The sequence below is a fragment of the Heliconius melpomene genome, chromosome 11 (assembly GCF_056956725.1).
Source record: "Heliconius melpomene rosina isolate 202511_hmr_F chromosome 11, ASM5695672v1, whole genome shotgun sequence".
Lineage (NCBI taxonomy): Eukaryota > Metazoa > Arthropoda > Insecta > Lepidoptera > Nymphalidae > Heliconius > Heliconius melpomene.
Window position 1 is genome coordinate 8,269,154 of NC_140399.1, and position 26,658 is coordinate 8,295,811.

Sequence of the window (26,658 nt, forward strand, 5' to 3'; positions counted from 1 at the left end):
TAAAGGAGAGCAGGAAGCCTCTACTCGATTTCTAAAGTTGTCTATGGAGCTGCGCCCTTTGGGTATATTTATTCTGTGGAGTTGTGCTATAGAGTTTAGAACACGTATAGATAATAGAAATAGACCATAGTCTGTGGACTATAGAGTATAATTGTATATGTTCCTTCATGATATAACATATAAACGGTGAACGTTTATTAAAAAAATATATAGAAATACCTGTAAAAATATTAAATAAAAAGAATCTAATCTAAAAAACTGCAATGTCGGCAAAGTTTCGCATCGAATCGGGAGTACAACTGTTAACTCGTCTGACAAAAAAATCTAGTTTAGAACACTTTTATCCACAACTATTTGGAAATGGTCCTGAATTTGGAGATTTTATTGAATTATATAGTGAATATAGCACGACATGTATTCTTGTTGATTTAATATGTCAGGTTTTAATTCACTCTGAATTAAATGAAACCGATGGTAGTGTTATTATTTTTGATACAGATGGAAATTTAGATTTGGATTATGTTTCGAAAATATTAAGAAGTAAACTTGAAAACCAAATGCTAAATAGTACTAATAACTCTTTTACTAATATCGACTCATTAATAGATTCTATTGCCAAAAAAATCTACATACATAACATCTATGATCCAACCCAATATTATATCACCATCCAAAATATAGAAAATGTGTTAATGAAATATCCTAATGTTGCGCTTCTTGTTTTTGACACCATTACTGCATTTTATTGGTGTGAACAACATTTTAAAATTGCTAAAATGGATACATATTTAAAAAACATCTTAGATCTTATAAAAAAAACCATAAAAGATTTTAAAGTCACTATTTTGTACACCAGACCAAAATATTTTAGTAGTAATAAAGACACAATAGAAAACTTAGGACTTTCTTTAAAAGATACAAGTGATGTACAAAGTCAGTACAAAATAGAGATTGTATATAATGATAATGAACCACATTGTGTTATTGTTAAAACACTTAAAAAAAGATTTGAACTTAAATTTACTGTAGCAAATGATGGAATTATTTGGCTTTGAAATAAAATACATAAATAAATATTTATTCTTTAAATTTCATCAATTTGGCAGTTAAATTATGTTACAGTTGTAGTAAAAGAGGTTTTTTTAAAAAGAAATATTTTTTTCATAATTTAGAATTGGAAGTACATAAAACTTATACAATTTTATACTTAAAGTAATTCTATTAACTCTATTACCAGAGTTATATTTTGATAATACATAAGTCACTTCTGATTACAATATAATAAAATTAAAATAAGTGATTTTATTTTAAATGTATTATTTCCATTTTTTTTCATATTTATATAGAATGTTATTGTGTTAAACAAAAATATGACATGATTGAGCTCTTGATAAGTTATATTGTGCATGGATTTATTAAATATTCTATTCTTAAGGCTATATGCTCAGAACCATAAAAAATATGATTACAGATTTTTATGATATTCAAATACTCTAATATTTCATAGAAATAATAATTCTATAACAACATATGGGGAAGTCTATGCCTTAACCCTTAAAGAAACATAATTAAATATAAAATTCAGTTATCACATGATGACATTTCTTACAAACTATAGTTATAAATATTGTTGCCTTGGTAGTAAAGAGAGTCAAGGGACAATGTAAACATATATAACTCAATCAATTAAATGTAGTGGCTTCTTTTTATATTAATGACAATTTAAACATATATAACTCAATCAATTAAATGTAGTGGCTTCTTTTTATATTAACAACATTAATATAAAAACTTATACATTATACTATAAGGTGCTGGAATTTCATAATTTGAACAAATTTACTGCTTAAAATTATTAAGTGACATTCCTATTGAAAATATAATTTTAAATTTAAAAAAGCTATTATTATTAACTGGCTTAATTGATAATTAGATGGATTTCATTAACAAACATGTTTATTACATTTATTGAGATCAAATTAATGTCACCAAATCCACCTTATTAAAATACTCTTTTATAAACTTAAAGCTATGTAATCACATCATTATATAAATAACATACATAAAAGCAGCTAAGCCATGACTAAAGTAATTGAGATTTTCCCATTTGTTAATAGTGTGATAGAATGAATAACCTGATTCCTGAACAGAAAAAGATGCTTCAAACATAACTCCAAGATAAGCTAAATGTATGATAGTTAAAAATGAAAATAGTATATTTAGAAAAATGGCAAGAATACTATTCTTTTTATATCTATGGTCACATTGCTTCGCACATGGATTAGCTAAACAACAAACTTCTAATGCTGATGCTACTTTATAACGAAAGTTGTATTCCACATATGAAAATGTTCCAATGCTGAGCAGTACAGCAGAAAATTGGAAGTTAAAACCATGAAGTAAGGATGATACTGCATAAGTTGTAAGTATTGAAAGAAATTGCCCATATGGCTGACATGTCTTAAATACATAATTTTTTAACCATTGGTGCATTGGTATGTTCCAAAATATAACTACTTGTACAAGGGATCGTGGGAGTTCTATATAAAAAGGTTTTGTTATCTGGATTTCAGAGTGGCAATCATTTGTTAATCCAAAACCAGCACTTGTCATTGACACAATTGACATACTTGATACAAAATAATGAGACATTCTGAAAGCTTGGGCATCCCGGTAGGCAACTAGCCACTTTGTGACATCATCATCAATATACCAAGGCACTATACAATTTGATAACACTAAATAAACCATTGAAATTATAAGATTATATAAAATTATTTTGATCCATCTTCTTGACAAAAATTTTATATGCAGATATTGATTATAAGTATGAAAAGATATCCATGGGCCTAGAATACAATTAGCAGGGCAAAGTATGTATCCACCGAATTCAACAGGATTTAAAATTCCTTTAAATAAGTCTCTGTCCAATTCAATTGCTAAAGAAATTATTTTCATTGCTGCTATCATTTGTATACCTCTTATTTGCTGCCACATTTTTGGGTTGACAATATATATCTCACATAGTAGCAAAAAAGAAATGACACAAAAAGAAATAAAAAACCCTCTTAATTTTTTTGTGAATAAAGATATAGATATGATAAAGATATAGGCACCAATGGTAAGTCCCAGTATCCAAATAAACGCCCAGCCAATATTGTAGTAAAGAAGAAAACTTCCTAATACAAGAGATAGACTGTGTCGTACATTATGAGGCATAGGCACATATTGTATAATGATGCGTAGGCACAAATTTGCTAAAATTAAGTCTTTTGCAAATCGAAGCCCTTCATATAAAGTAGGTTCGCCGCATAAAGTAATATACGTCCAATGATTTTCAACGTATTCTTCATCCTCGTCCATCTTAATTGCCGCACCGGCAACAGTATAGCGTCTACTTAAGTTTATTGCAAAATATTTCACATGTTCTTAAACAAAAATCAAATTTTAATATGTGGCTTATTAGGCATTTCTAAGATGAAAGTAGTTAATTCTTCATTTATATATTGTAATTTTTATAAATGTTTAAATTAAAAATCGTTTGCGGTTTGAGTGCCTAAGTCACTTGAAGTTGACAGAACGAGTGTAAGCTTTTACGCTACCTTTACACGCTTGCCGATTTTTAGCAATCTCCAATCCTTCACAAACGCCTGAAAAGAAATATTTACATTGCAAATTTTGCAGGCGTAACTAATTTGTAGACCTTATATTATGACATTACGCAATTTTTTTATACTATAAAATATAAATTTAGCGAATATTTTTTGTTTCATTATAAACAATTTGGCCGGCAGAGTGGAGCGCCAGCTATATGTTCGAAAGGGTGGACGTGCTCAATCTGTATAATGGGGAAATCTGGGGAACCCCGTTCATGAGCTTCTCGTGATGGTGAAACCGGTGGACACCTCTCCATACTCTTAGCCGACCATGCCGATGTTGCACCAAAAGCACTACGCCGCTTTGTGGGGGCCCATCTAGTGGGAGGCGAGTCACCGTCCGCAAACCATTCAATCTATTGTAAAGGCTGACGTCCGTTAGTCTCATTCAATAGCTCAGTAACCAATCCATCCAAATTCCATTCCATAATCCCAGTTTACATTTCCACATTTTCCATAGTTCCTACGCATTAACCGGCGGCCATCTCTGCAACCAAGCAAATCTGTGGTTACGCAGACATGGATCCCGGCTGATGCGTCGCAGTAAAATATTTGTATATTCTCTAAGAGGCCTTTACGTGTTGGACCTGTGTACCCACGCAAGCCTTCCAAAGGACCGGGTTCTTTTGAATACGTGAATTACGAAAGAGAAACATAATAATGCTGCTTCATTCAGTAATTAAATGTTACATAATTATACATTCTAATTTAGTAGAGGTGTCACAGCTGAGAGTAATTTTTTGCATATTTATTAGTTATTTCAGCGTGCAATAAAAAGTATATAAATTCTATACCTATTGTACAATTAAAACAAGTTAATATATTTTTTTCTATATATTTTCAATTATATTTATTGCCATGTAAAGCCTAACAATAACTTCACGGTACATACATGTTATATAACTTATTATATTATCAATTCAATCATCTAGATTCGAAAATATCGGCTCCCGGTCCCGGTACACGTTTATGCTATACAACAATATCTTTTGTAATCTGTAACTTGTGACATATTCAACAGATAAAAAATAATAATTTGTTATTCGACCTCAACAATTCGTTTTGTGACTTTTCTACTACTTCGTTCCAAAGCGTTTTTAGTCTTTGGATTAAATCGTATATTAATCTGCTTGTATTTGTGGTGCATTTGCTTTTCTATTTATATTTTTAATAATGATATGTGCTATTAAATATTAAACACTAATTATGAAATTTTATGTGATTGTTTCTCTGTTTAATGGATTCCGTGAATGAATTCCGCCATAAGTGAATTGAAAGTTTGTGCACAGTGATTACTCTTTACACAGGAATATCAAGATATGATTTAATAAAAAATATATAAAGAATAGAAAATGGCTAGTCCATCCCCTCAAAGTAGCCCTATGCCTCCACCGCAGGCGCCCAGCCCTATGGGTCCTCCAACGCAGAGTCCGGCTCCGCCACAGTCGCCTCATAGCCCTTATAATCAGCAACATGTGAATGGCCCCCCTCCATCACACCCGCCTGGTTCTGTTCAGCCACCAATGCAAAACCATATGCCGTCAACGGGTCCACCACATACTATTGCGTCAAACACTAATGGTCCACCTGGAGTCCCACAGCAACATCCAGGAATGCCGCCAAGTGGTCATCAAATGCCTCCTCATATGGTTGGACCGCATATGCCAGGGCCACCAGGCCATTCATTAGGTGCCACTGGTTCCCATCCATCTGGACCTAATGGTCACTCCAGCATTCCTAATAATCCTCAGCATCCAAATATTCCTGGACAAGGTCCTCATGGATATATGCAACATCAAATTGGACATATGCCTCAAAACCAGGTAAGTAAAATATTAAATTTACTTCAACTTTTATTTCACACTATTGTTAAATATAAATGTAGAATTATAAAACAATTACTATTTGTTTCTATATACAGAGATACAGACCATTTCTAGGAAGCTAGTTATTTTAGTACATTTGTTGCTAAAAATATTAATATTAATAGGGATTAAGATTAGTTTACTAAAGTGATATTAGTAAACCAGTCCTAAATAAATCAAAACCAATCTTTGTATAAAAACAATAGCAATTGGAAATGTTATCTTCAATTTGAGAACATTTTTACTATTAAATAATGGATGATAGATATCATAGGACATAAGCAGTGACTCATTTAAAATTGTAAAAAAATGTTTTCTAAGATACTCTATTTGTTGAGGTAGAGGTAACAAGGTGCTAGTATTTTCTAAATATAAAGTATACACAATTGGTGTATTTAATTTGAACTTAACCCAATCTGCAATATTTCCAGAAAAATTGTCTGAAACAATAACCATAAATATTATGTTGGCATGGGCCAAAAAATTTTTAGCTACAAACTAAAATAAATATAAAATGATACTCTTAACAGCATCAATTAGCTGATGATTACAAAATTAAAATATATACTATTAATATGATAAATATGTTTCATTTATAATGTGTAAACCTGCAAAAATATAAGGTTTTAATTGAAAAATTAAACTTAGTAGTTAAGACTTACAAAAAATTGAAGATGTTCCTGCTATGTAATAAGTTACATTGTACTTTTTATAGACTTTGTACGCCGTGAACTTCAGCATTTCTCTCTGTGCAAAAATCATGAATTATGATTAATATTTTTTGGCAAGAAAATCATGATTACTTAAGGTAAAAAATTGTAGACAATCAATTTCATATAAACTTTAAACTTACTACAATATCACGGTTATTTGATTGGATATTGACATTTCCATAGGGGACTGTCATATATCGTCCAAACCCTCTTATGTTAATAAATGCCATCATATCTTGAGCAAGACTATTTAATACATATGATAGTGACAGTGTCTCCTCTTCTGATAATGGCTTATGACCCATATAAATAGAATTACATTCTTCACCTATAGCTAGAGTATATATATTTTTCCCATTATAATAAGGCTTATTGTCTTCTCTTTCACAAAATCTTATTTAAAAAAATTAAGTTTTCCATTATTGGATCAAGTACCATAGTTTTAAAAATCTTATTAACAATGTTTATACATGAGGCTGCCATGATGCAGAGACAAAGCATGTGATTGTTAAAGTTGGCTTGGTTCACACATGGGGTTAATTATTATCATTTTTGCATTGCTCTGGTAATAGGACAAAGTCAGATGTTAAATTGAGTGGTGCATTGGGGATGGAGTGTCTTAACGCTAGGTTTCCTCTGCCTCACATGTGGAATACAGCATGAATGATATAATGTTCATACATAAAATTTCTTACTTTTTGATGGTTTCTCCCAAAACCAGTTCCTTGAAATAGTCACACCTACTGCAATATTGTGGTTTGCACATATTATTTTAGGATAAATCTCTCTTCGATTCTTGGACCATAGTCTATGCTAAAAGTAAATTCATTTACATGTTAAATTGTTGTTTTTTTAACCAAACTATCAGTTGTAGCTCGTAACTTTATTTGTAAAAACCAGTATATCAAAATATATTACAACTTTTTAAAAATTTCTACATCCAGTAGTTTTAACTGGAAGTTGACCCAGCTTGTAACAAAAAGTAATATATATTTATGATTATAAAAAGAATATTACTTATAATATATTATTAATCTTTATTGTTTTATGTTATTTAATAATAACCTTATCCTTGGTGTAGACAAATCCATCAGGATTCAGAATAGGCAGGAGGTAAAAGTCAAACATATTTAAAAGATTTTTAAAGTTTGAATTATCAATAAATTCTGAGAGCAAATTTAAAATTAGTGATGATGATGTCCAATCTAATCCATCTTCTCCTCCAACTATAAATACAACTGGTTTCCTTCCACCTTGAGATATCTTCAAAAAAAATATATCTCTGCCTTCATATGTTTTGGCGATAACAATTTTTTGGAACATTCCACTTTTTTTTTCTTTAGTCTCGAGCCATTTAAGAATAATTTGCCAGTTGTAAAAATGTTTTGATATGTTAACACTTTCAGAGAACATTTTTTTAACCATCAACTGCTTCCTAAAAATATAATCAGATTATCTTAAAAAAATGTATTTAAGTTGTGGTGCAGGGGCACAAGTGTGTGACAGTAAACACAACTGGTTGTGGGTTCGAGCTCTCTCAAGGCGAAGCGCGGCGGTGAGTTCCGCCACTCATTATGCAAATCCTCCAGAATTCGGCGGAAAGAGGGGAATGCAATGTCTTAGCAATAGGTTTCCTCTGCCTACCTTGTTGTGTGCGGGATACAGCATGAAGATGAAAAAAAAATTGTTTTATTAAATGCTAATAACTGCTGTGTTTTATAACATGAAAATGTAATAATATTTTGAATCTTACTCAGAAATTATGGAAATTAAACTATATTGTATGCCATCAGACTGAAGTTTTGCTTCAAACTTTCGAGTTGCACTATTGTGTACAATAATGTCTATAGGTATGGCTGCTTCATTTGATACACCATTAATGTAAATAGTTGATGGTCTTTTAATATGCATAAAATATAATATTTGTCTTTCGTGTGGATTAAACGCCATCACTTCATAGAATGTATAATTTTCCATACTATTTGCAAAAAGAAAATGATTTAAAAATTTAACAATAAGTAAACTGAAAAGTATCATTTTCAATGTGGCCATGCTGTAAAATTGTTGTCTTATTTATTTTGCAAATTGCATGATATATTTTTGATAAGATTTTTTTTTAAATAACAACAATGGATAAACATATTTATAAAAATGATTATATTGAAAAATAAACACCTGTAAATGAAAATTGAGTCACTTAACATGCAATGCCTCCACAATTCCGCGGATATTGGCTTAACACTAGGCTCCCTCTGCCTACCCTTCTGTGTACCGGTTACAGTGTGCAGCTAATATATTTATTTTATTCAAAGACCTATTTTAAACTTTAATTTTATTTTTAATTGACCTATTTAATTTAATTTCACAGGGACCTATGGCAATGACTGGCGGTCCCGCACCTGGAAACGGCCCACAGGGCCCACCTGGGTCCTCGGGGGTGCCTTTGCCTATATCAGGTCCGCCACCGCACGGGGGGCACCCTCAGGGTATGCCGCCGATGCCGCCACATCATGGTATGATTCCATCGCAGAGTGGTTACTCCCATGCGGCGCCGTCGCCCGGCGGGGCGTCGACTCCACCTGCAGGTCAAGCACCTGGAGCTGGTCCAGCGCAACCTCCTGCTGCTCAAACACCCCCCCACGGTTCGGCACCGCCGCCCTCGACGTCCGCTAATGGGGCGCCATCATCTTCGCCCATGCAGGGCTCTTTATCCGCTACGGGCCCTGATAACCTCAACGCCTTACAGAGAGCTATAGATTCTATGGAGGAGAAAGGATTACAAGATGATCCACGATACTCTCAGCTGGTAGCTATTCGCGCTCGCAGTAACCCTCAAGATCCTAATAAGGGGCTATTTTCAAACACTCAGCTTAGTCAGCTAAAGTAAGTAAGCTTGTTTTCAAGAAAATAATATGCATTTTTAGCTCTATTTTAATAATCGATGCCGGAAAGCGCTTTCCGGTGGCGAATTATAGATATTGAAATATTTATTTATTTTAATTTAGAGCGCAAATAGCAGCATATCGAAATTTGGCACGTAACCAGCCTATTACACAGCAAGTGGCTTTGATGGCGGCCGGAAAGCGTACTGGCGATACCCCACCTGAGTGTCCTACACCACCAGCTCAACCACCTTCACCTTACAGTCAAGGGTATGTATAATGCATAGCTTAAGTTTTACAGGATTATTAAATTGTAACTAATTATTGTGCTGAGGCCAGTCGTGGCGCAGGGGCACAATGTGTGACTATAAACGCAACTGGTTATGCCCACTTGAGGAAATGAAATATTTATTTAAATTTATATTTTCATTTCTCCGTTCTAGTGTCAAGACAAAGCGCGGCGTTGAGCTCCACTACTCAAAACGCCTGCAGAATTCAGGAGAAAATGGGAAACGGAGTGTCTTAACACTAAGTTTCGTCTGTCTCTGCTGTGCGTGCACGGGATACAGATGCTTTGTTTTATTTTTTTTTAGACTAATTATTATGGGTCCATATACTGCTCGGCTAAATATTTATACTGTGGGACGTTCCATTTTACAACCATTCTAGATTGAATGGATGGCGGCCAGTGATTTGCCTGGTGGTAGTTAAATCGATATAGTTGCTTAGGCTCACAAGTTTTACTTCCAGTTTTTCAGTCATGCCCTCCAACATGGACATTGGCCACATTGTTAAATTTTAATGTCTTTTTTGTGGTTTACCATAAAGTATATTATTATGATAATTTCAGGCAACCACAAGCTGGCGGGCAGGGCGCCGCGTCCGGGGGCAAGGCGGGCGCGAGCGGGGACGCGGCGCGTGGTGGCGGAGGGGCGCCACCCACGCCGCTGCCCATGACGGGCCAGATGGCGCCGCCCACGCTGCCCACGCCGCCACTTGTTAATCCGGTAACTTGTCTATACATATAACAAAACATTAGTTTTGGAAGACTGGTGACTAGGGTAGTCCCTTATAGCCGCTTTTTGTTACAGCCAATGCTAGGAGGGGGCCCGCCCATGCGCGGCCCGGCGCCGCGCGGCCCCATGCCCGGTGCTCCGGTCGGTGCGCCGCCGCAACAGGTACCACCTATTATATTGTTGTGGTTTCTATTAATTATTTATTGTATGTCGAGTGCCGAGCGCTGAGTGGTCTCAATTATTTAAATATTTTTTAAAAAACACAACCTTTTTTAATAATCACGCTCTTCATGAATTTTAAAATGTTTTTATTTTTAAAAAAACTACATGGTATGGTTTTTATACTTACGCTTTATTTTTTTTTATTACATGGACGCAAGAGGTGTTTATCAGATTTTTTTTTTAATTAAATTGTTATCTAACAACGTCAAATAATAAAGAAGCCGTCGTGGCGGAGGGCCATCGCTCGCACGTTAAGTTCCGGAACTCAACACGCAGTGCGTGAAGAATTTGAGGAAAAGTATGAAGCGGAAGTGTCTTAATGGGAACAAAGTGTCTCAACACTAGATTCCCATGTTCCGTCTGCCTGCCTTGCTATGTGCGAAATGCACTGTGAAGACAATAATGAAACTAATTTAATTCCAGCAGCAGCAAGGAGTTCCCACACCAGGTGCGAAACAGAATCGCATCACGTCCATACCCAAGCCCGCGGGAATTGATCCACTGCAAATTCTCAATGAAAGAGAAAACAGGTAATGCTATATTTTAGATTTGCTTCTTTATTTAATTTTTATTACTAGCAACCCACCGGCGGCTTCGGCCACTTGAATTTATTATTATTTATTATAACCAAATTATACAAAATCTTTACATGGTTTTTTAAAGTATAATTTAAATGACTGTAAAGCTTCAATGCGGTAGGTTGCGAACATCACTCGAAGATATTAATTATTTCCATTTCCCCTGCTCTGCTAGACAAAGCCTGATAACGACTTATCCATTGCTCACGAAGTATCTCGAATATTAGAAAGAAAGAAGGTAACGAAGTGTCTTAACACTTGGTTACCTCTGTATACCCTGCTATATTTGAGAAGGTGGTAGGGGTAAGTAAGAATAAAAACTTTCTTGTTCACATATTTATTCAAGAGGCCTATCGTGGCGCATGGGCACAAGCGAGTGAATGTAAACGCAACAGATTGTGGATTCGATTCCCACTTGAGGAAATCAAATATTATATATTTTCATTTCTTTGATCTGGTAACGAGGCAAAGCGTGGTGTTGAGTTCCGCTACTTAACACGCAATGCACGCAAATTCGCGGAAAATGGGGAACGGAAGTATCTTGATGTGAACGGAGTGTCTTAAGACAAGGTTTTTGGGTTTCTCTGTGGCTACCCTGCTACGTGCAGGATACAGCGAGAAACTACTATATTTTTTTAAAGTTTATTTCATAGACGATTTGTACACAGGATTGCGGCACGTATAGCTCATCGTATGGAAGTTCTGTCAAATTTGCCAGCCAACATATCAGATGATCTCCGTCTTCAAGCGCAGATTGAATTGAGGGCCCTTCGTGTGCTAAATTTCCAGAAGCAGCTTCGTTCTGAGGTATGTTAAATATTAAAATTAATGTAAGAAAATATTTATTAATAACTAAAACAGAAATTGTTAATCATAGAATGGATAAATTTAACAGACAATACTTCAACCAATTACTGTTTACTTAAGTTGGTTGTTTGTCTTATGTTTCGTAATTTATTTATTATTTCTGTAATTTTTATTTATTTATTACATTGTAAATAATGTCTCTTTTGTGTTATATTAAATAATATAATATTATGGTTTTATATATCGACGATAATGCGATTATATTATTATATTTTATATATCGCCTTCTTTTGAGATATGACAAAAACCCTTTCCGTTTCCATCAAATTATGTTATGTTTTTTTAACAGATACTCGGTCAAGTACGTCGAGACACCACCCTCGAGACCGCCGTCAATATAAAAGCTTACAAAAGAACGAAAAGACAAGGTCTCCGCGAAGCACGCGCCACTGAAAAATTGGAGAAACAGCAGAAACTTGAAGCTGAGAGAAAACGCAGGCAGAAACACCAGGAATTCCTTCAAACGGTCTTGCAACATGGTAAGTTGTTGAAAATTGTATTAAATCATATATTTACAGTTTATTTAATATATAATTTTTTAGACATTGTTTTCTTATACTTTAACAGAGAATAACCATTGATCTTCACCTTTTTCTAACTATTTAAATATTGAAATCTTAATATTTTCACAGCCAAGGACTTCAAAGAGTATCACCGCAACAATGTTGCGAAGTTGTCTCGCATGAACAAAGCCATCATGAACTACCACGCCAACGCTGAGCGCGAACAGAAGAAAGAGCAAGAACGGATTGAAAAGGAACGTATGCGACGGTGTGTTATTTTCTATATTTTTTTTAGTTTCACAATGTATACTCGTACTTCATATAGCAGGGTCATAGGTCTTTATGCCTAATTATCGAGACATTGCGAATGTGTGTGGCGAACCTCAACGCCGCTCTTTGTTCTCTTACCAAAGCAAGGAATTCTCTCAAACGGAGATTGAACCCAAAACTATCTGTCAGACTGTGTATTGTGGCATCACAATGGTTAATTTACATAAAAAATTATAAGTCATATATAGTTCAATATGTTCTCAATTTTTTGTTGTAATATCTATCTATGTTCTGCTTCTTTGCCTTGTAAACCAAGAATAAAAAAAAGTTTCTTACTTTTATGACTACAGAGACAGTGGGATCCAACGCTTAATACATCAGATCTCAAATATTAATATAAATAATTTTAGCAGTAATTTTCGAATGGTGAATCTTTTTATAGTATAGTGAATCATTTTATATCTTAAGCAAAATTGGTCTTCAAAATGTATACTTAAATCTTTGAAACTACGCAATTGACTTTAATGCAATTTTCAATAATAGTTAATAGTTTTCCAACATGCTGTATGTTACGCATGCATACATTTGATATATAATGCTTAATGTAATTTTTTTTTATATGTACATAGCCTTATGGCGGAAGACGAAGAGGGCTACAGGAAGTTGATTGATCAGAAGAAAGACAAGCGTCTAGCTTTCTTGCTCTCACAGACAGACGAGTATATTGCGAGTCTCACGGAGATGGTCAAACAGCATAAACAGGAGCAACGCAAAAAACAACAGGAGGAGGAGCGTAGGAAGAGGGTTGGTTTTTTTATTTTATTTCCGGCTGAATTTTCGACATTCATGTCAGCGACAACATTGCGCTTTGTCTTACCAGAAGAAAATAATTGCTTTGAAGGTGGAAAATGAAACCACAAACATCGTGTTTACAGTTAGATCCTGTTTTTCTAAGCCATGACATAGTTAAAAAGTGTTAGAGTCTTTTTTGCTGTTTTTTATGGTACAGTAAAATAATTTAATGCCATATTTTTTTATTTACACATTTAATTGAGTTATAATAAATGAAAAATAACTTTTTTTGTTACCAGAAATCTCGTAAGAAGAAGGTATTGGAAGGTGGGGAAATTGATGCATTGGATGACAGCTCACAGACATCAGACTCCAGAGTTAGTGTTATGGATCCGAAGACTGGCGAGGTATTTTAAAAATTTAAAATGGTATCTATCTTGTAAACATAGCCGAAACTATCGAATATAAAACAATACGTAATCGTAACTTTTTTCTATTAACTATAGAAAGATTTCTCTAGCGATATAGTAGTATAGAAATCTATTTTTTTATAATTTGATTTAGATTTTGAAAGGAGAAGAAGCTCCACTGCTATCTCAACTTAAAGATTGGATGGACACCCATCCTGGTTGGGAGGTTCTCTCGGACTCTGAAGATTCAGGCGATGACAGTCAAGATGACGATGGCGAAACAAGGAGTTAGTAATATGCTATTATTATTATTAAATTTTAGATGCGAATTAGCTAACATAATATTTTATTATTTTTTATATAAACAATTTATATATTTTTTTAAATACTTCGATAATTCTTCATTTGTAGAAAAGAAAGACAGAAGTCACAAACACAGGGATGAAAAGAGTGACAAGGAGAAGACGGATGAAGAGAAGGCACGCGATATGATCAAGAAAGCAAAAGTCGAGGATGATGAATACAAGACTGAAGAACAAACTTATTACAGGTGATAAAATATGCTTCTGGATTTTTGTATTTAAATAAAGTAAATTTTGAAGTATGGATTATATTTATGTCAATTGTTTTCATTTTAGCATTGCTCACACTGTGCACGAGTCTGTCACAGAACAAGCAAGTATTCTCGTTAATGGAAATCTTAAAGAATATCAGATTAAGGTTTGTCATATTTTTATGTATATTAAATGTACACACAATTTCACGCCTTTTCCCCCTCATAACACAGTTTGGCAGTCTCACCTTAGTTTTATACTATATTTCTCAATTTTAGAGACGTGACACGTTGAGTGACAGAACTCAACCCTGCGCTTAGTCTACCAGAGCGGGGAAATAAAAATAAATTCTAACTAGCACAACACAAATTAAGGTTGAACTAACGACCAAGGCTGCTTCAGGCGTATTTGCTGTTTGCGCCACCACGGCCTCGATAAAAATATAGTTTATATTACATTAATTTACTTTCTTCTAGGGCTTGGAGTGGTTGGTATCCCTTTTCAACAACAATCTCAATGGTATCCTAGCTGACGAGATGGGTCTCGGTAAGACCATTCAAACAATTGCATTAGTTACTTACCTGATGGAGAAGAAGAAAGTGAATGGACCTTTTCTTATTATTGTACCACTCAGGTATGTAAACAGTTGTTTTTGTGTGATAAAAATCATTGATCTGATTTCAGTGATATAAAGAAGAAGCTGTATCTCGCATGTAGCAGGAACGACAAACCTAATGTTAAGATACCCCGCACACACATACATAAATTTTCGAGACACATATAGATGTGTTAGTGCTGGAAATGAAAATAATTCAATACTCGAGTAGAAATCTATCCCACAACCGTCACGTTTACAGTCCGGCAGTGCCCACAGCGATCTGTACATCTCTACCCACATATATAATTACTAAAATCTATATTCTAAGTATTGCATGATAATGATGAAAAGTGTATAATGACTAGCAAAAATAGCAAAACTGAAATGTAACAAAAATTATGTTACAGTCATTTTTCAAAGACAAAAATGTATGAAAATATTCTAATATCAACAGTACACTATCCAATTGGGTGCTTGAATTCGAGAAGTGGGCACCAACAGTGCAGGTGGTGTCGTACAAGGGGTCGCCGCAATCACGACGCCTCGTCCAGACCCAGATGAAATCAACTAAGTTCAATGTATTGCTAACTACTTACGAATACGTTATTAAGGATAAAGGCGTGTTGGCTAAAGTAAGATTTTTTTTATTTTCTTTTTTAAAAATAATGTTGATAAACATATTTTATGTATTGTCTGTATGTTTGGCATACACATTGGTTCTACAATGATCATTTGCTAATAAGAAACATTGTTTTATTTGTTACGTTATTAAAATTTGTATACTACTTACAAGACAATGAAGCAACAAATTTCGTATTTAAAGGTTTGTATACTTAAGATAATAAATGTATAAATCTAGCTAAATATTTTAATCAATCTAGACAACAATTAAAGAGAAATATTATAATTCACAGGTACAATGGAAATATATGATAATAGATGAAGGTCATCGTATGAAGAACCATCACTGTAAACTAACTCAAGTGCTAAACACTCATTACGTCGCCCCACACCGCCTTCTGCTCACCGGTACTCCCCTACAAAACAAGCTGCCTGAACTTTGGGCACTCCTGAACTTCTTACTGCCGTCCATATTTAAAAGTTGCTCTACTTTTGAACAATGGTTCAATGCGCCTTTTGCTACTACCGGTGAAAAGGTTTGTAAAATGTATAACAACTACTTTGTCTTCTATGTAAAGAAATAAACAAATATGGTTTTTCTTTTTTTTTATTTTAGGTTCTTCCTATCCCGCTAATTGCGTAAACATAAATCCAATAAATTTGTCACATCAAACATTTTATTTAATTTACAATGACAAACTATAAATAATATAATTTTGTGATTCAGGTGGAACTAAACGAAGAAGAAACGATCCTTATCATCCGTCGTCTACACAAAGTGTTGCGTCCGTTCTTGCTGCGCCGACTTAAGAAGGAAGTGGAGAGTCAGTTGCCCGACAAGGTGGAATATATCATTAAGTGCGATATGAGTGGTCTCCAGCGCGTGTTGTACAAGTAAGTTGTTCTTTTTTATGCTTAAATTTATTATTTTAGATTTTTCCAAGTTGTAAAGGAATGGAGAAGAAAGTAGCTGAGTGAAGAGATGTTGATCAACTTTGATAAATTAGAAGGCTACCTCCTTAAATTATGAACGTGAAACAAATTATGTATACCATTTATACAAATACATATTAGATGGTTGTAGATTCACACTTGAGAGATATATTTACTTCATTTTTTTCGCCCTCCTCATTCAGTCTCCCGTCATTCAACGCCTCGAAAATTCGGCGGAAAGTTGCGGAATCTGCGTTATATGCGGGATACAGCGTGAAACTGAAAAACAAAAATAATTTATATGATACTAGATTATTGATTAATACATAACATTCTTTCACTATATATATTTTTTTTTCTGTCTTAGGCACATGCAGTCCAAGGGTGTACTACTAACGGATGGATCGGAGAAAGGTAACAAGGGCAAGGGTGGAGCTAAAGCGTTGATGAACACTATTGTCCAGCTTCGGAAGCTGTGCAACCATCCCTTTATGTTCCAGCACATTGAGGAGAAGTTTTGTGATCATATTGGTACTGGTGGAGGTGTTGTTTCTGGGTATGAAAATATATATTTTAAATTCTTTTAGGTAACGCTTATAATTGTGATGATTATTTTACATAATAACACATATATCGGAGACTTTGGTTAGTCGATTGCAACAAAATGATAAATAGTAAGGAATAGATAGATTGGGTTAAAGACAGTGGGAATAGGTAATTTTTTCATGCACATATTAATTGTATATGGATATTTAAATACAAGAACATAATTTTGGTATGTATAATTTGCATTGTTGTAGTTAGAATTAATTTTAATCTGTACTTAAAATTTATCTAAAATAATTTATATAATACTTATTAACCCTCAAACTGCAACTGTCATAATTCTTTTATCATAAAGTAGGAAATTTGTAGATTAGATTGGCTTATAAAATGCCCTTACATACTACTACTAATATTCTTAAATGTTTACAGCATACAGAGTAAATTATATATAATAATCAATACTTTTTACTCATAAAAAAATCTGGAACTGACAGTCAAGACGCAAAATCTTAGCATTGGCTATTTAACCCATGAAGGAATTAGTTACTGGACATTACTTACTTTTTTAGTTTATATGTATATTTAATAAGAAAATTAATATTATTACAATTTTAGGCCTGATCTATACCGAGCGTCTGGTAAATTTGAACTTTTGGACCGCATCTTGCCTAAATTGAATAGAACAGGGCATAGGGTGCTTGTGTTTTGTCAAATGACACAGTGTATGACCATCATTGAAGACTATCTCTCTTGGAGAGCTTTCCAGTATTTGAGGTAAGTGTTTATTATATTTTATTTTATACAGTAATATTAAATTTGAAGTATGTTTTATATTTTATTATATCAAATGTTTACTAATGTAAAAAATAACTAATCATGGGCATAATCGTTTAAATGTTACGCGACGGCTGTGGGTTTGATTACCTCGAGTCGAGGGAATTAATTATCATTTAATAATTAAATTTCTTCGAGGCAAGTTGCGCCTCTTGCAACACGCAAGGCCTTGAAAGATGGGGAATGGAGTGTTTTAATACTCCCTTTCCTCTACCTACCCTGCTATATGCGAGATACAGCCTGAAGTTAAATAAAAAAAGAAAAATATATATTCTACATAATAACATTTCAGATTAGACGGTATGACAAAAGCGGAGGATCGTGGGGAGCTCCTGAAAAAGTTTAACGACGCTAACTCGGAGTATTTCATCTTCCTGCTGTCGACGCGCGCCGGCGGCCTCGGGCTTAACTTGCAGAGCGCTGATACTGTTATCATATTTGACTCCGATTGGAATCCTCACCAGGTATAGTCTATGAGCAGGAAACCCTGATCTTTGTATGTTATTTAACTTCATGCTGTATCCTGCAAGTAGCAAGTAGACAGAGGGAACCTATTGTTATAACACTGTGGCACTCCATTCCCCACTTTCCGCCCAATTATCGAGATAGTTTAGGTTGATTGGCGGAACTCAACAACGCTCTCAGTGCGCCCGCTTTCGTGGAAATCGAACTAATGAAGCCGAAGCTGCTTGTGGAATACAGTGTTAAGCTAAATATTAAAATATTTTCAGTTATTGTATAATAATAACTATGTATAATACTTTCAACAGGATCTTCAAGCCCAAGATCGTGCGCATCGTATTGGTCAGCGCAATGAGGTGCGAGTACTGCGTCTCATGACTGTTAATTCCGTCGAAGAAAGAATTTTAGCTGCAGCCAGGTGAACTTTTAAATATTTTTTCTTCTATTTTTTCTAGCTTGTCGCTTTGTAGCAGAGAGAACCAAGTCTCGTTTTACGGTTCATTTCGATGTTTGCCACACCCAGCTCCGCGCTTTTTCTTATTACCAGAGCTAAGAAATGAAAATAATTCTTTTCCCCTGAAATGACAATTGAACCCACATCCGTCTTGTTCATGGTCAGACGCTGGGCTGCGTCATTACGGCCTCGTTATGTTTTTTATTTTTTTTAAGTGATAAAGAATACAAACTACTTATGATAACTAATATTGGAAAAACAATTAATACAACTTTATACGGCTTAGTGTATTCCTTCGTTTATTACATTTTAGGACATTAATAAAAACTGTTGATAATAGATGAATTTATCTCTTGTAGATATTTCTTTCAACGAATCTATGGGTATGGAGGAACGTAATTTTTTTTCCATTCCAATTGTCAATTACAAAAGCCAAACTGTATTTAAAAATTCATAGATTTACACAATACATATAGTACGAATATATATGTGTATATAATATAAATAACTTTATGTAAATTAAAGAGAATAAGAGATTTATATGAATTTCATATATTTAACATTTTTACAAACTTTATTTAGCATTAGCAATATTTATTAGCATTTCGTTTTAGGTACAAATTAAATATGGACGAAAAGGTCATTCAAGCTGGTATGTTCGATCAGAAATCAACTGGTTCAGAGCGACAACAATTTTTACAAAGCATTCTACATCAAGATGGAGATGATGAAGAGGTAACTAATTTTTATTGATATTTCAAAGGTGGAATTTAGTGAAAATGATTCGAATTTTAAACTATATTTCTTAAAGTAAAAAAAAATAAAAAAAAAAATAATAGAAGTAAATAATACCAGATAATAAAGTTAAGTTAATTATATGATTACAAGGTTCATATTTATTAATTTTCTTCGCCCTGGTAAGAAGATAAAGCGCGGCGCTGAGTTACACCACTCAACCCGCAATCCCTCGAGAATTCAGTGTACATTGCGGAACATAGTGTCTTAATACTACATTATTTCTGCCTACTCTGCTACGTGCGATATCTGTATCCACCTGATACTAATATAAAAGCTTAATGACTCCCACGATTTAACCAAAGGAGGAAAACGAAGTGCCAGACGACGATCTGATCAACGAAATGATAGCGCGCTCCGAGGAGGAGCTGGAGATATTCAAGCAGATAGACATAGAGAGGAAGAAGACGGAGACGCAGTCGCGCCTCATCGACGAGTCCGAGCTGCCCGACTGGCTCGTCAAGAACGACGACGAGGTCGTATGTAACAAGGTAAGTGATTGTTGTGCGGTTGATAAGAGGTGCGGGTTCGAGACCTGTTAAGTTTAAATTATTTAACATATATTTTTTTTCCAGTATGAAATTTTTAAATATTTCAATTATTATTATACACTTTGTTGTACATTAAAATTATGTATGATTATTGAAAGAGTTAACGAGTTACCTAATATTAATATTTTAAATACGAGCTTAAAATAATACATTAATAGGAAGTTTTAAATGCTGTTTTTAAATTTCATTAAGTTAAGTTGTGGGTTCGATTCCCACACGAAGAAATATTTTATTTATGTTCTTCTACCTATCCTGCTGTACCTTACGGCACCTAACCTTGCGGCACCAGCGTGAAGGCAAAAAAATATTTTATTTAAATTAATTTATTTGTTAGGGTCAAGGCTGGAACTATTTAGATGAAGATGAAACACTAGGCCGGGGCTCTCGCCAGCGCAAGGAGGTGGACTATACGGACTCGCTCACTGAGAAGGAATGGCTCAAGGCCATCGACGAGGAGGATGAGGAGGACGAAGAGGAGGAGGACGACGATGACGAAGTGTTAGACAAGAGGCGCAAGAGGGGACGGAAGCGACGGTACTTATTTATATATGTATTGCTGTTTATATGTATATATAGCCCGACAATTTTTTTATGAACTTTGTGAGATATGCAGATTCCGACTTCACTTTGTATCATATGTAACTCCTGACGCAGTCAGCGCGTAGCTCCGCGTAGCGCATATTAAAATTTCATTTGAGAGTTGAACTCACAACCTATCGCTATTATTAGGCAGATTGACAGTTGACAAAGAAAATAATTTTAAAATTTTAATGCATGTTTAATTTCAGCCGTCAAGACGATTCTGATGAAGATGAAATACCCAGTTCTTCTAAGAAGAAAAGTAAAACAGAGCTCAATCAGCTCAAGAAGAGACTTAAGAATATAATGAAGAAAGTAATAGACTATACTGACGAGTAAGTAATAATTGAAAATATTTAAAGGCTTATGTGATTTTCCAATGGAAAAATTGTCAGCTGTGGAAAAAAATAAAGCTTTCCAGCCAGCTTTCAATTATAAAAAGGAATCATCAAAATCGGTTCACCCACTTAAAAGTTTTAAGGTGCTACATCAGAACTTTTGACTGGGTGATGTTTGTTAAAACATTTAAAAAAATACAATCGAATTGATAACCTCCTCCTTACGCAAGTCGGTTAAAAAGAGCAGTTTCACACTTTATGGCGCATAGCTGGATAGGCAGAGAAAACCTCGTGTAAATTCTCCAGCTTCCGCCGGAATTGTGAAACGGAGTTCAAGTTCGGACTTTGCCTTGCAAAGTTAAGAAATGACGATAATTCATTTTGCCGAATGCATATCGAACTCACAATCGTCACGTTTCCAAACAGACGCTATCCCACCAAGCCACCATGGTTTTAATATTAACAATTTTAAATTTTAAATATTTATGAAACCAATAACATCACGTCGCTTCCCTCTATAGCAGTGGGCGAGTTTTGTCGGAGCCATTTATGAAGTTGCCATCTCGACGGGTGCTTCCGGACTATTATGATGTAATCAAAAAACCATTGGACATCAAAAAAATCATGAATAGAATTGAAGATGAAAAGGTATATATTTACACTAAACTAAATATACAAAACACACAAACATTTTTTTAGCATTATGTTTTGTCCCATAATATATTAGGATAGGCAGAGCTGTTAAGAGATCTTTCTCTCTCAAGTTTCGAGGTATTACGTGTTGAGTACAGGAACTCAGTACGCCGCTCTGGAGCAAGGAAAGAAAAATCATTCGTCAGAATGCAAGTCGAATCTACAACCGTCGAGTTTACAGTCGGACGTAGTACCACTGCGCTACCGCGGCCTGAATATATTAAGTAGTTTCAAAACAAACCCTATATACTAGCTAGTTTTATTCTTATTTATATTCTAAAGCTTGATTATAAAATGTATTTGCATCTCAGTACACAGATATCTCCGACATGGAGCGTGATTTCTTCACTCTATGCGCGAACGCGCAGACGTACAACGAGGACGTGTCGCTCATCTACGAGGACTCCGTGAGACTCCGCAACGTGTTCATAGAGATCAGGCGCCGCTACGACAGCGGGCAGAACTCTGATGACAGTGACGATAATGATAAAGGTATGGTGGCTGCCATGGTAAATTTTCCTTTGTTATAGGGGTTTTTAAAGATATTCGAAATTTGAATAATAAGACCCTGTGAGTAGCAGTGCATTGTTTAATCAAATTAGTAAATGAAGGCTATTGTTTTTAACCGACTTCTGTAAGAAAAGGAGGTTATCAATTCGACTGTATTTTTTTTTTTTTTTTTTTTTATGTTTGTTACCTCATAACTTTTGACTGGGTGAACCGATTTTGAAAATTTTTTTTTTATTTGAAAGGTGAAGCTTCCCGAATGGTCCCATTTTTTTTTGGGTCCATGTCTGACAATGATATCTATGAGAAAATCACATATGTATGTGCGCGACAAATAGCCGAAAAACTCAAAGTCGCGCTGACCGATTTTGATGATTCTTTTTTTATTTGAAAGGATACACTTCAAGGATAATTTGGTGAAAGTTTGGTTAGGTTCCGATTATGGAATCCGGTGAAAATTGAGAAAGTTTGTTTTTTTTTGGTAAAAAATTGATTATACTGTAATAGTTACAAGCAAAAACTTTTTAAATTGATGTCAGAGGTGAGATTCCTGATCGTTGCATTTCTTTACAACCAATCTCAAAAAAGAGAATGTTCTCATTTTCAACCAACTTCAAAAAAGGGAGATTCCAAATTCACCCAAATACTTTTTATGTATGTTCTTGTCAATATACCAAAATATAACTTTGCACAAAAATAATAGCTAATTAAATGAAGTTTTACTAAGAACAATCACAACCACTACCACCACCATCACCACTCGTTCAAGAAGCATAATTTTAAGATCTACCCATCACTAAAAATCGTAAAATAAATTAATTTTTAACAAAAAAGAAAAACCGACTTCTAACAACGAACTAAAAAGTGAAAAATAATTATATAAAGATTTTGTCATTTTGAAGTCGGTGTCAAACTAATGCTACAACACCCTTACTACAATATCTAATTACTAAGCCTGTTTGTTTTACTTGACAACGACTTCAAAATTACAAAATTTTTATATAATTATTTTTCACTTTTTAGTTCGTTGTTAGAAGTCGGTTTTTCTTTTTTGTTAAAAATTAATTTATAGTAATAATTTGTCTTATATTTTGTTATTGCTAACATAATCTATTGATTATTATAAATAAATATACTGTTTTTGGATTTTTAACCAGTAATAATTATTATATTTTAATTTGTTATTACGTGTTATTTAGATGATGTTGATTCTGATGGAGAATCTAATCGCTCCGTAAAGATGAAAATTAAGTTGAAAAACAAAAACAAGGGTACGCCATCACGGAAAAGGAAACAACGAAAATATATCTCTGACGATGATGAGGATTATGAGGAAGATTAATTGACATTTCTATGAACATTCACTTACATATTAAATTAAAACATGATTATTGTAACAGTCTTAAGATTTTAAAATTTATAATTAGACATTTAGATTACTCTTTTTTCTAAGGACCATAATTTAAAAGACAAGGTCATTTTATTTGTTCAATCAAGAGATCCAATGTTAAACCATTACTATGGCAAGGCATGACTGGTTGTAATTTTTTTCTGCTTCACGCTGTATCCCTTACACAGCAGAGTATGCAGAGGGAACCTAGTGTTTAGACACTCCATTCCCTACATTTTGCCATATCAGAACTCATCGCAGGGCTTTTACCTTGGTGCCAGGGCAAAGAAATGAAAATATTAATAAAAAGTCATTTATTCCTTCGATTGGAGATTGAACCCACAACTGTTGTGTTACAGTTACATCCTTCTGCCCTTACGCCACAACGTCCCCAATAGTAATCATATTATGATAATATTTAAGTGTGAATGATGAATCTTTTATTATTATTAAATAGGAATAAGTAACATTTATGAATAACAAATGATAAATTATCAGGCTAAACAATATGATAGTATCTATAATATAAATTATTTTACAGTCTTCATAATTCTAACAGGATACTTTTATGGTAGAACCATTTTTTAATTATATAGACATTTAAATATATATGTTTGTGTAGTAGTGACATTTTTTTATTAAATAAAACAATTTCTACAAAATTATGTTTTTATTTATAAGACCTTAAATTATTTTTGCAACTATTTTATCTTTAGTAAAGTTCTTCATTTTAATGTCTGCCCATTTGCAATCTATACCGTGTACTGACTTCATGTGTTTATTTAAACTTGTGCTATGTGTAAATCTTTGTGTGCAAGTAGGGCAGGGGAAAGGTTTGTCTCTTGTATGCACTCTCTTATGACGTTGCAAGTCACTATTTGTGAAAAAGGATATGTGACATAAATCACATTTATAAGATTTATCGCCAGCATGTCTGAAATAAAATTATAGGCATTAGTAATATGTTACAAAATATTTACTTTTTATTAAAATACCAAGTTGACTAGGGCAACGGTTGTGGATTCGATTCCCACTTGGACAATGAACGCCAACCAGCTGTGTCACTACAAGAAAGATATGACAATAATGGTTCTTTCTGATACAAGTTCTGGTATTTAAAAAAAAATAAGAAAGGACAGACTGTAAGATAAGATTTGATAGGAGAATATATTAATATAAAGTCAGACTCATTCTTTCCTTAATTTGGTTAAGCAATGTATCTTTAAATTGGAGAGAACAACAACTTCTTCAAACTTGGTGATTTGTGGTTATACCACAAAAAAATTTTACCTTTTCAAGTGAACAATCAAGCTTTTTTTAGTATGTGTTTTATATCCACATAAGTGACATTCAACTTCCTTAACTGCATTATGTTTTTTTTTATGATTTAGTAGTTCAGAGCAAGTTACAAATGTCCTCCCACAATCTTCACAATTATAGTTCTTAACATTATAATGACGATACATGTGGTCCTGTAAGGTTTGTCTGGATTTCAACTGTTTGAGGCATATATCACATTTAAATTTGCCTATTTCATGTACGTCTAAATGTTTCTTTAATGAAAATGCATGCTTAAATTGCTTTCCACATTTTGAACAAGTGAAATATGTTGTGTTACTGTGAGTCTTACGATGTGCATTTAAACTGGCTGACTGTGTAAAACTTTTACCACATTCACATTGAAATGGACGATCACCATTATGTTTCCTCATATGATTCACTAATGTCTGGCTGTGAGGTGTGTTGTATGAACATTTAGTACAATGATAACGACGATTGATACCAAAACCAGAAACTTTACCATGTTTTCTCTTTTGATGCATGGAAACTGTATGTTTATTTAATGAAGCTTCTGATTTGAGAACTTTTTTACAAATGGAACACATGAATGTATTACTAAAATCATCTGCAACTTGGTTACAATGTTTTGCATCACCTGAAAAAGGAACTATTTAAAATATATATTTGTAATGATATAACAAATTAACAATAATAACATATTTCTTTATAAAAAATACCTTCAAGTTTAATATTATCATCTTCCAGTCTACTGTCTAATTTTGTATAATCGTCACTACAAATCTGAGCAGTATTATGAACATTAGATTCTGTTATTGATTCTTGGAACAAGAAAGTAAAACGTTTTTCGAAGGTTTCGCAGTTTTGCCGAAAATTATAGGCATTGTTTAGGTCTTCTATGCAAGTAACGCATATAGATGAAGGAAAATATTCTTTATATCTCAATGTTATTTGAAAACAAACGTAAATCTTTTTTAATATTTCTGTTGAATTTGTTTCAGCAGAGAATAATTGTACAGTATTTTGTACAATTCGTGAACATATACGACAAATTTTCGAATCCGCTGTCTCAATAACAGGTTGTTGTATTTCCATAGTATTAAATTATTATTCTATACTCCTTCACATTTCATTCACACAATTTATTTTTGATAGATAAATACAATATACAACAAAGTTTGGCATATTGTTAATTATTTACAAAACATAAATAAGTTATGGTAACGTTCAAGATAAAATTACGCTATAATAACATGTACGAGTTAAAATTCAAAAAACATTTTTTCAAAAACATTTGGCAAAATTTACATTAATCGGTGGGCGAACCTGAGTCGCGCTTGTCCGATTTTTTATACTTTGATGACGATATGTGCAAATAATATCGATGATATAGCATCAATGTGTGGCATCCATAAAATACACACTAGCACTACACTTGACAAATCCGTATTTTTTAAAAATGTTAAACGATATATAAAATTAAATGTTATTTATATTTTGGATCAAATAAATAATAATTTAATAGAAATTATTATTTATTTATCCAAAATATATCATATAAATTCGCCTTTTCAGTTATGGATAATATTTAAGAGGCCAGTCGGGCCACAGAACACATTTACTTGGTCGTGGCGCAGACACAAACGCTACAGGTTGCGTTTAATTCCCACTCGAGAAAATAAAATATTTTAATTTCTTCGCTCTGGTGACGAGGAACAGCGCAGCGCTTA

At 33.7% G+C, this 26,658-nt stretch overlaps 5 protein-coding genes across 6 annotated transcripts; 2 read left to right on the forward strand and 3 right to left on the reverse strand.

Annotated features, from left to right (window-relative positions):
- Positions 1-85: 85 nt before the first annotated feature.
- On the forward strand, positions 86-1,175 carry LOC146534731 (DNA repair protein XRCC2-like). The gene has a single exon (XM_085193083.1). It carries the CDS (start codon positions 264-266, stop codon positions 1,053-1,055), a length of 792 nt encoding a protein of 263 aa, XP_085049209.1. The 5' UTR covers positions 86-263; the 3' UTR covers positions 1,056-1,175.
- On the reverse strand, positions 1,126-3,597 carry por (Protein-serine O-palmitoleoyltransferase por). The gene has a single exon (XM_085193082.1). The coding sequence runs from the start codon at positions 3,361-3,363 to the stop codon at positions 2,038-2,040; it is 1,326 nt and encodes a 441-aa protein (XP_085049208.1). The 5' UTR covers positions 3,364-3,597; the 3' UTR covers positions 1,126-2,037.
- A 1,259-nt stretch (positions 3,598-4,856) lies between these two features.
- Positions 4,857-24,291, forward strand: brm (ATP-dependent helicase brm). The gene is made up of 29 exons (XM_085192553.1): positions 4,857-5,479; positions 8,603-9,117; positions 9,240-9,386; positions 9,967-10,123; positions 10,208-10,294; positions 10,778-10,884; positions 11,601-11,739; positions 12,089-12,278; positions 12,432-12,570; positions 13,202-13,376; positions 13,664-13,771; positions 13,929-14,061; positions 14,186-14,324; positions 14,413-14,494; positions 14,805-14,962; positions 15,381-15,558; positions 15,841-16,083; positions 16,275-16,441; positions 16,848-17,036; positions 17,642-17,800; positions 18,153-18,324; positions 18,631-18,740; positions 19,391-19,511; positions 19,877-20,062; positions 20,457-20,656; positions 20,911-21,036; positions 21,561-21,687; positions 22,044-22,224; positions 23,439-24,291. Exons 1-29 carry the CDS (start codon positions 5,009-5,011, stop codon positions 23,579-23,581), a joined length of 5,049 nt encoding a protein of 1,682 aa, XP_085048679.1. The 5' UTR covers positions 4,857-5,008; the 3' UTR covers positions 23,582-24,291.
- Positions 5,675-8,292, reverse strand: LOC146534734 (zinc carboxypeptidase-like). The gene is made up of 6 exons (XM_085193249.1): positions 7,988-8,292; positions 7,300-7,669; positions 6,930-7,047; positions 6,375-6,568; positions 6,184-6,268; positions 5,675-5,961 (listed from the first exon to the last, which is right to left on the reverse strand). Exons 1-6 carry the CDS (start codon positions 8,284-8,286, stop codon positions 5,675-5,677), a joined length of 1,353 nt encoding a protein of 450 aa, XP_085049375.1. The 5' UTR covers positions 8,287-8,292.
- On the reverse strand, positions 24,281-26,159 carry LOC146534735 (uncharacterized). 2 transcript variants are annotated; one of them, XM_085192555.1, is made up of 3 exons: positions 25,648-26,159; positions 24,920-25,577; positions 24,281-24,563 (listed from the first exon to the last, which is right to left on the reverse strand). In XM_085192555.1, exons 1-3 carry the CDS (start codon positions 26,021-26,023, stop codon positions 24,314-24,316), a joined length of 1,284 nt encoding a protein of 427 aa, XP_085048681.1. In that variant the 5' UTR covers positions 26,024-26,159; the 3' UTR covers positions 24,281-24,313. The 2 variants fall into 2 exon arrangements, with proteins under 2 accessions (XP_085048681.1, XP_085048682.1); XM_085192556.1 differs by having other exon boundaries at positions 24,920-25,565; positions 25,648-26,158.
- Between the last annotated feature and the right edge of the window lie 499 nt (positions 26,160-26,658).

Coding starts and splice junctions, on each gene's coding strand:
- LOC146534731 (XM_085193083.1), top strand. CDS start 264: ATGTCGGCAAAGTTTCGCATCGAATCGGGAGTACAACTGTTAACTCGT.
- por (XM_085193082.1), bottom strand. CDS start 3,363: ATGGACGAGGATGAAGAATACGTTGAAAATCATTGGACGTATATTACT.
- brm (XM_085192553.1), top strand. CDS start 5,009: ATGGCTAGTCCATCCCCTCAAAGTAGCCCTATGCCTCCACCGCAGGCG. Junction 16,084..16,274: donor TTGCTACTACCGGTGAAAAG/GTTTGTAAAATG, acceptor TTTGTGATTCAG/GTGGAACTAAACGAAGAAGA. Junction 20,063..20,456: donor ACGAGGTCGTATGTAACAAG/GTAAGTGATTGT, acceptor TTTATTTGTTAG/GGTCAAGGCTGGAACTATTT.
- LOC146534734 (XM_085193249.1), bottom strand. CDS start 8,286: ATGGCCACATTGAAAATGATACTTTTCAGTTTACTTATTGTTAAATTT. Junction 7,670..7,987: donor TTAATTTCCATAATTTCTGA/GTAAGATTCAAA, acceptor TTATATTTTTAG/GAAGCAGTTGATGGTTAAAA. Junction 5,962..6,183: donor AGGAACATCTTCAATTTTTT/GTAAGTCTTAAC, acceptor TTATTGTTTCAG/ACAATTTTTCTGGAAATATT.
- LOC146534735 (XM_085192555.1), bottom strand. CDS start 26,023: ATGGAAATACAACAACCTGTTATTGAGACAGCGGATTCGAAAATTTGT. Junction 25,578..25,647: donor TGATAATATTAAACTTGAAG/GTATTTTTTATA, acceptor TATTTTAAATAG/TTCCTTTTTCAGGTGATGCA. Junction 24,564..24,919: donor TTGATTGTTCACTTGAAAAG/GTAAAATTTTTT, acceptor ATTTTATTTCAG/ACATGCTGGCGATAAATCTT.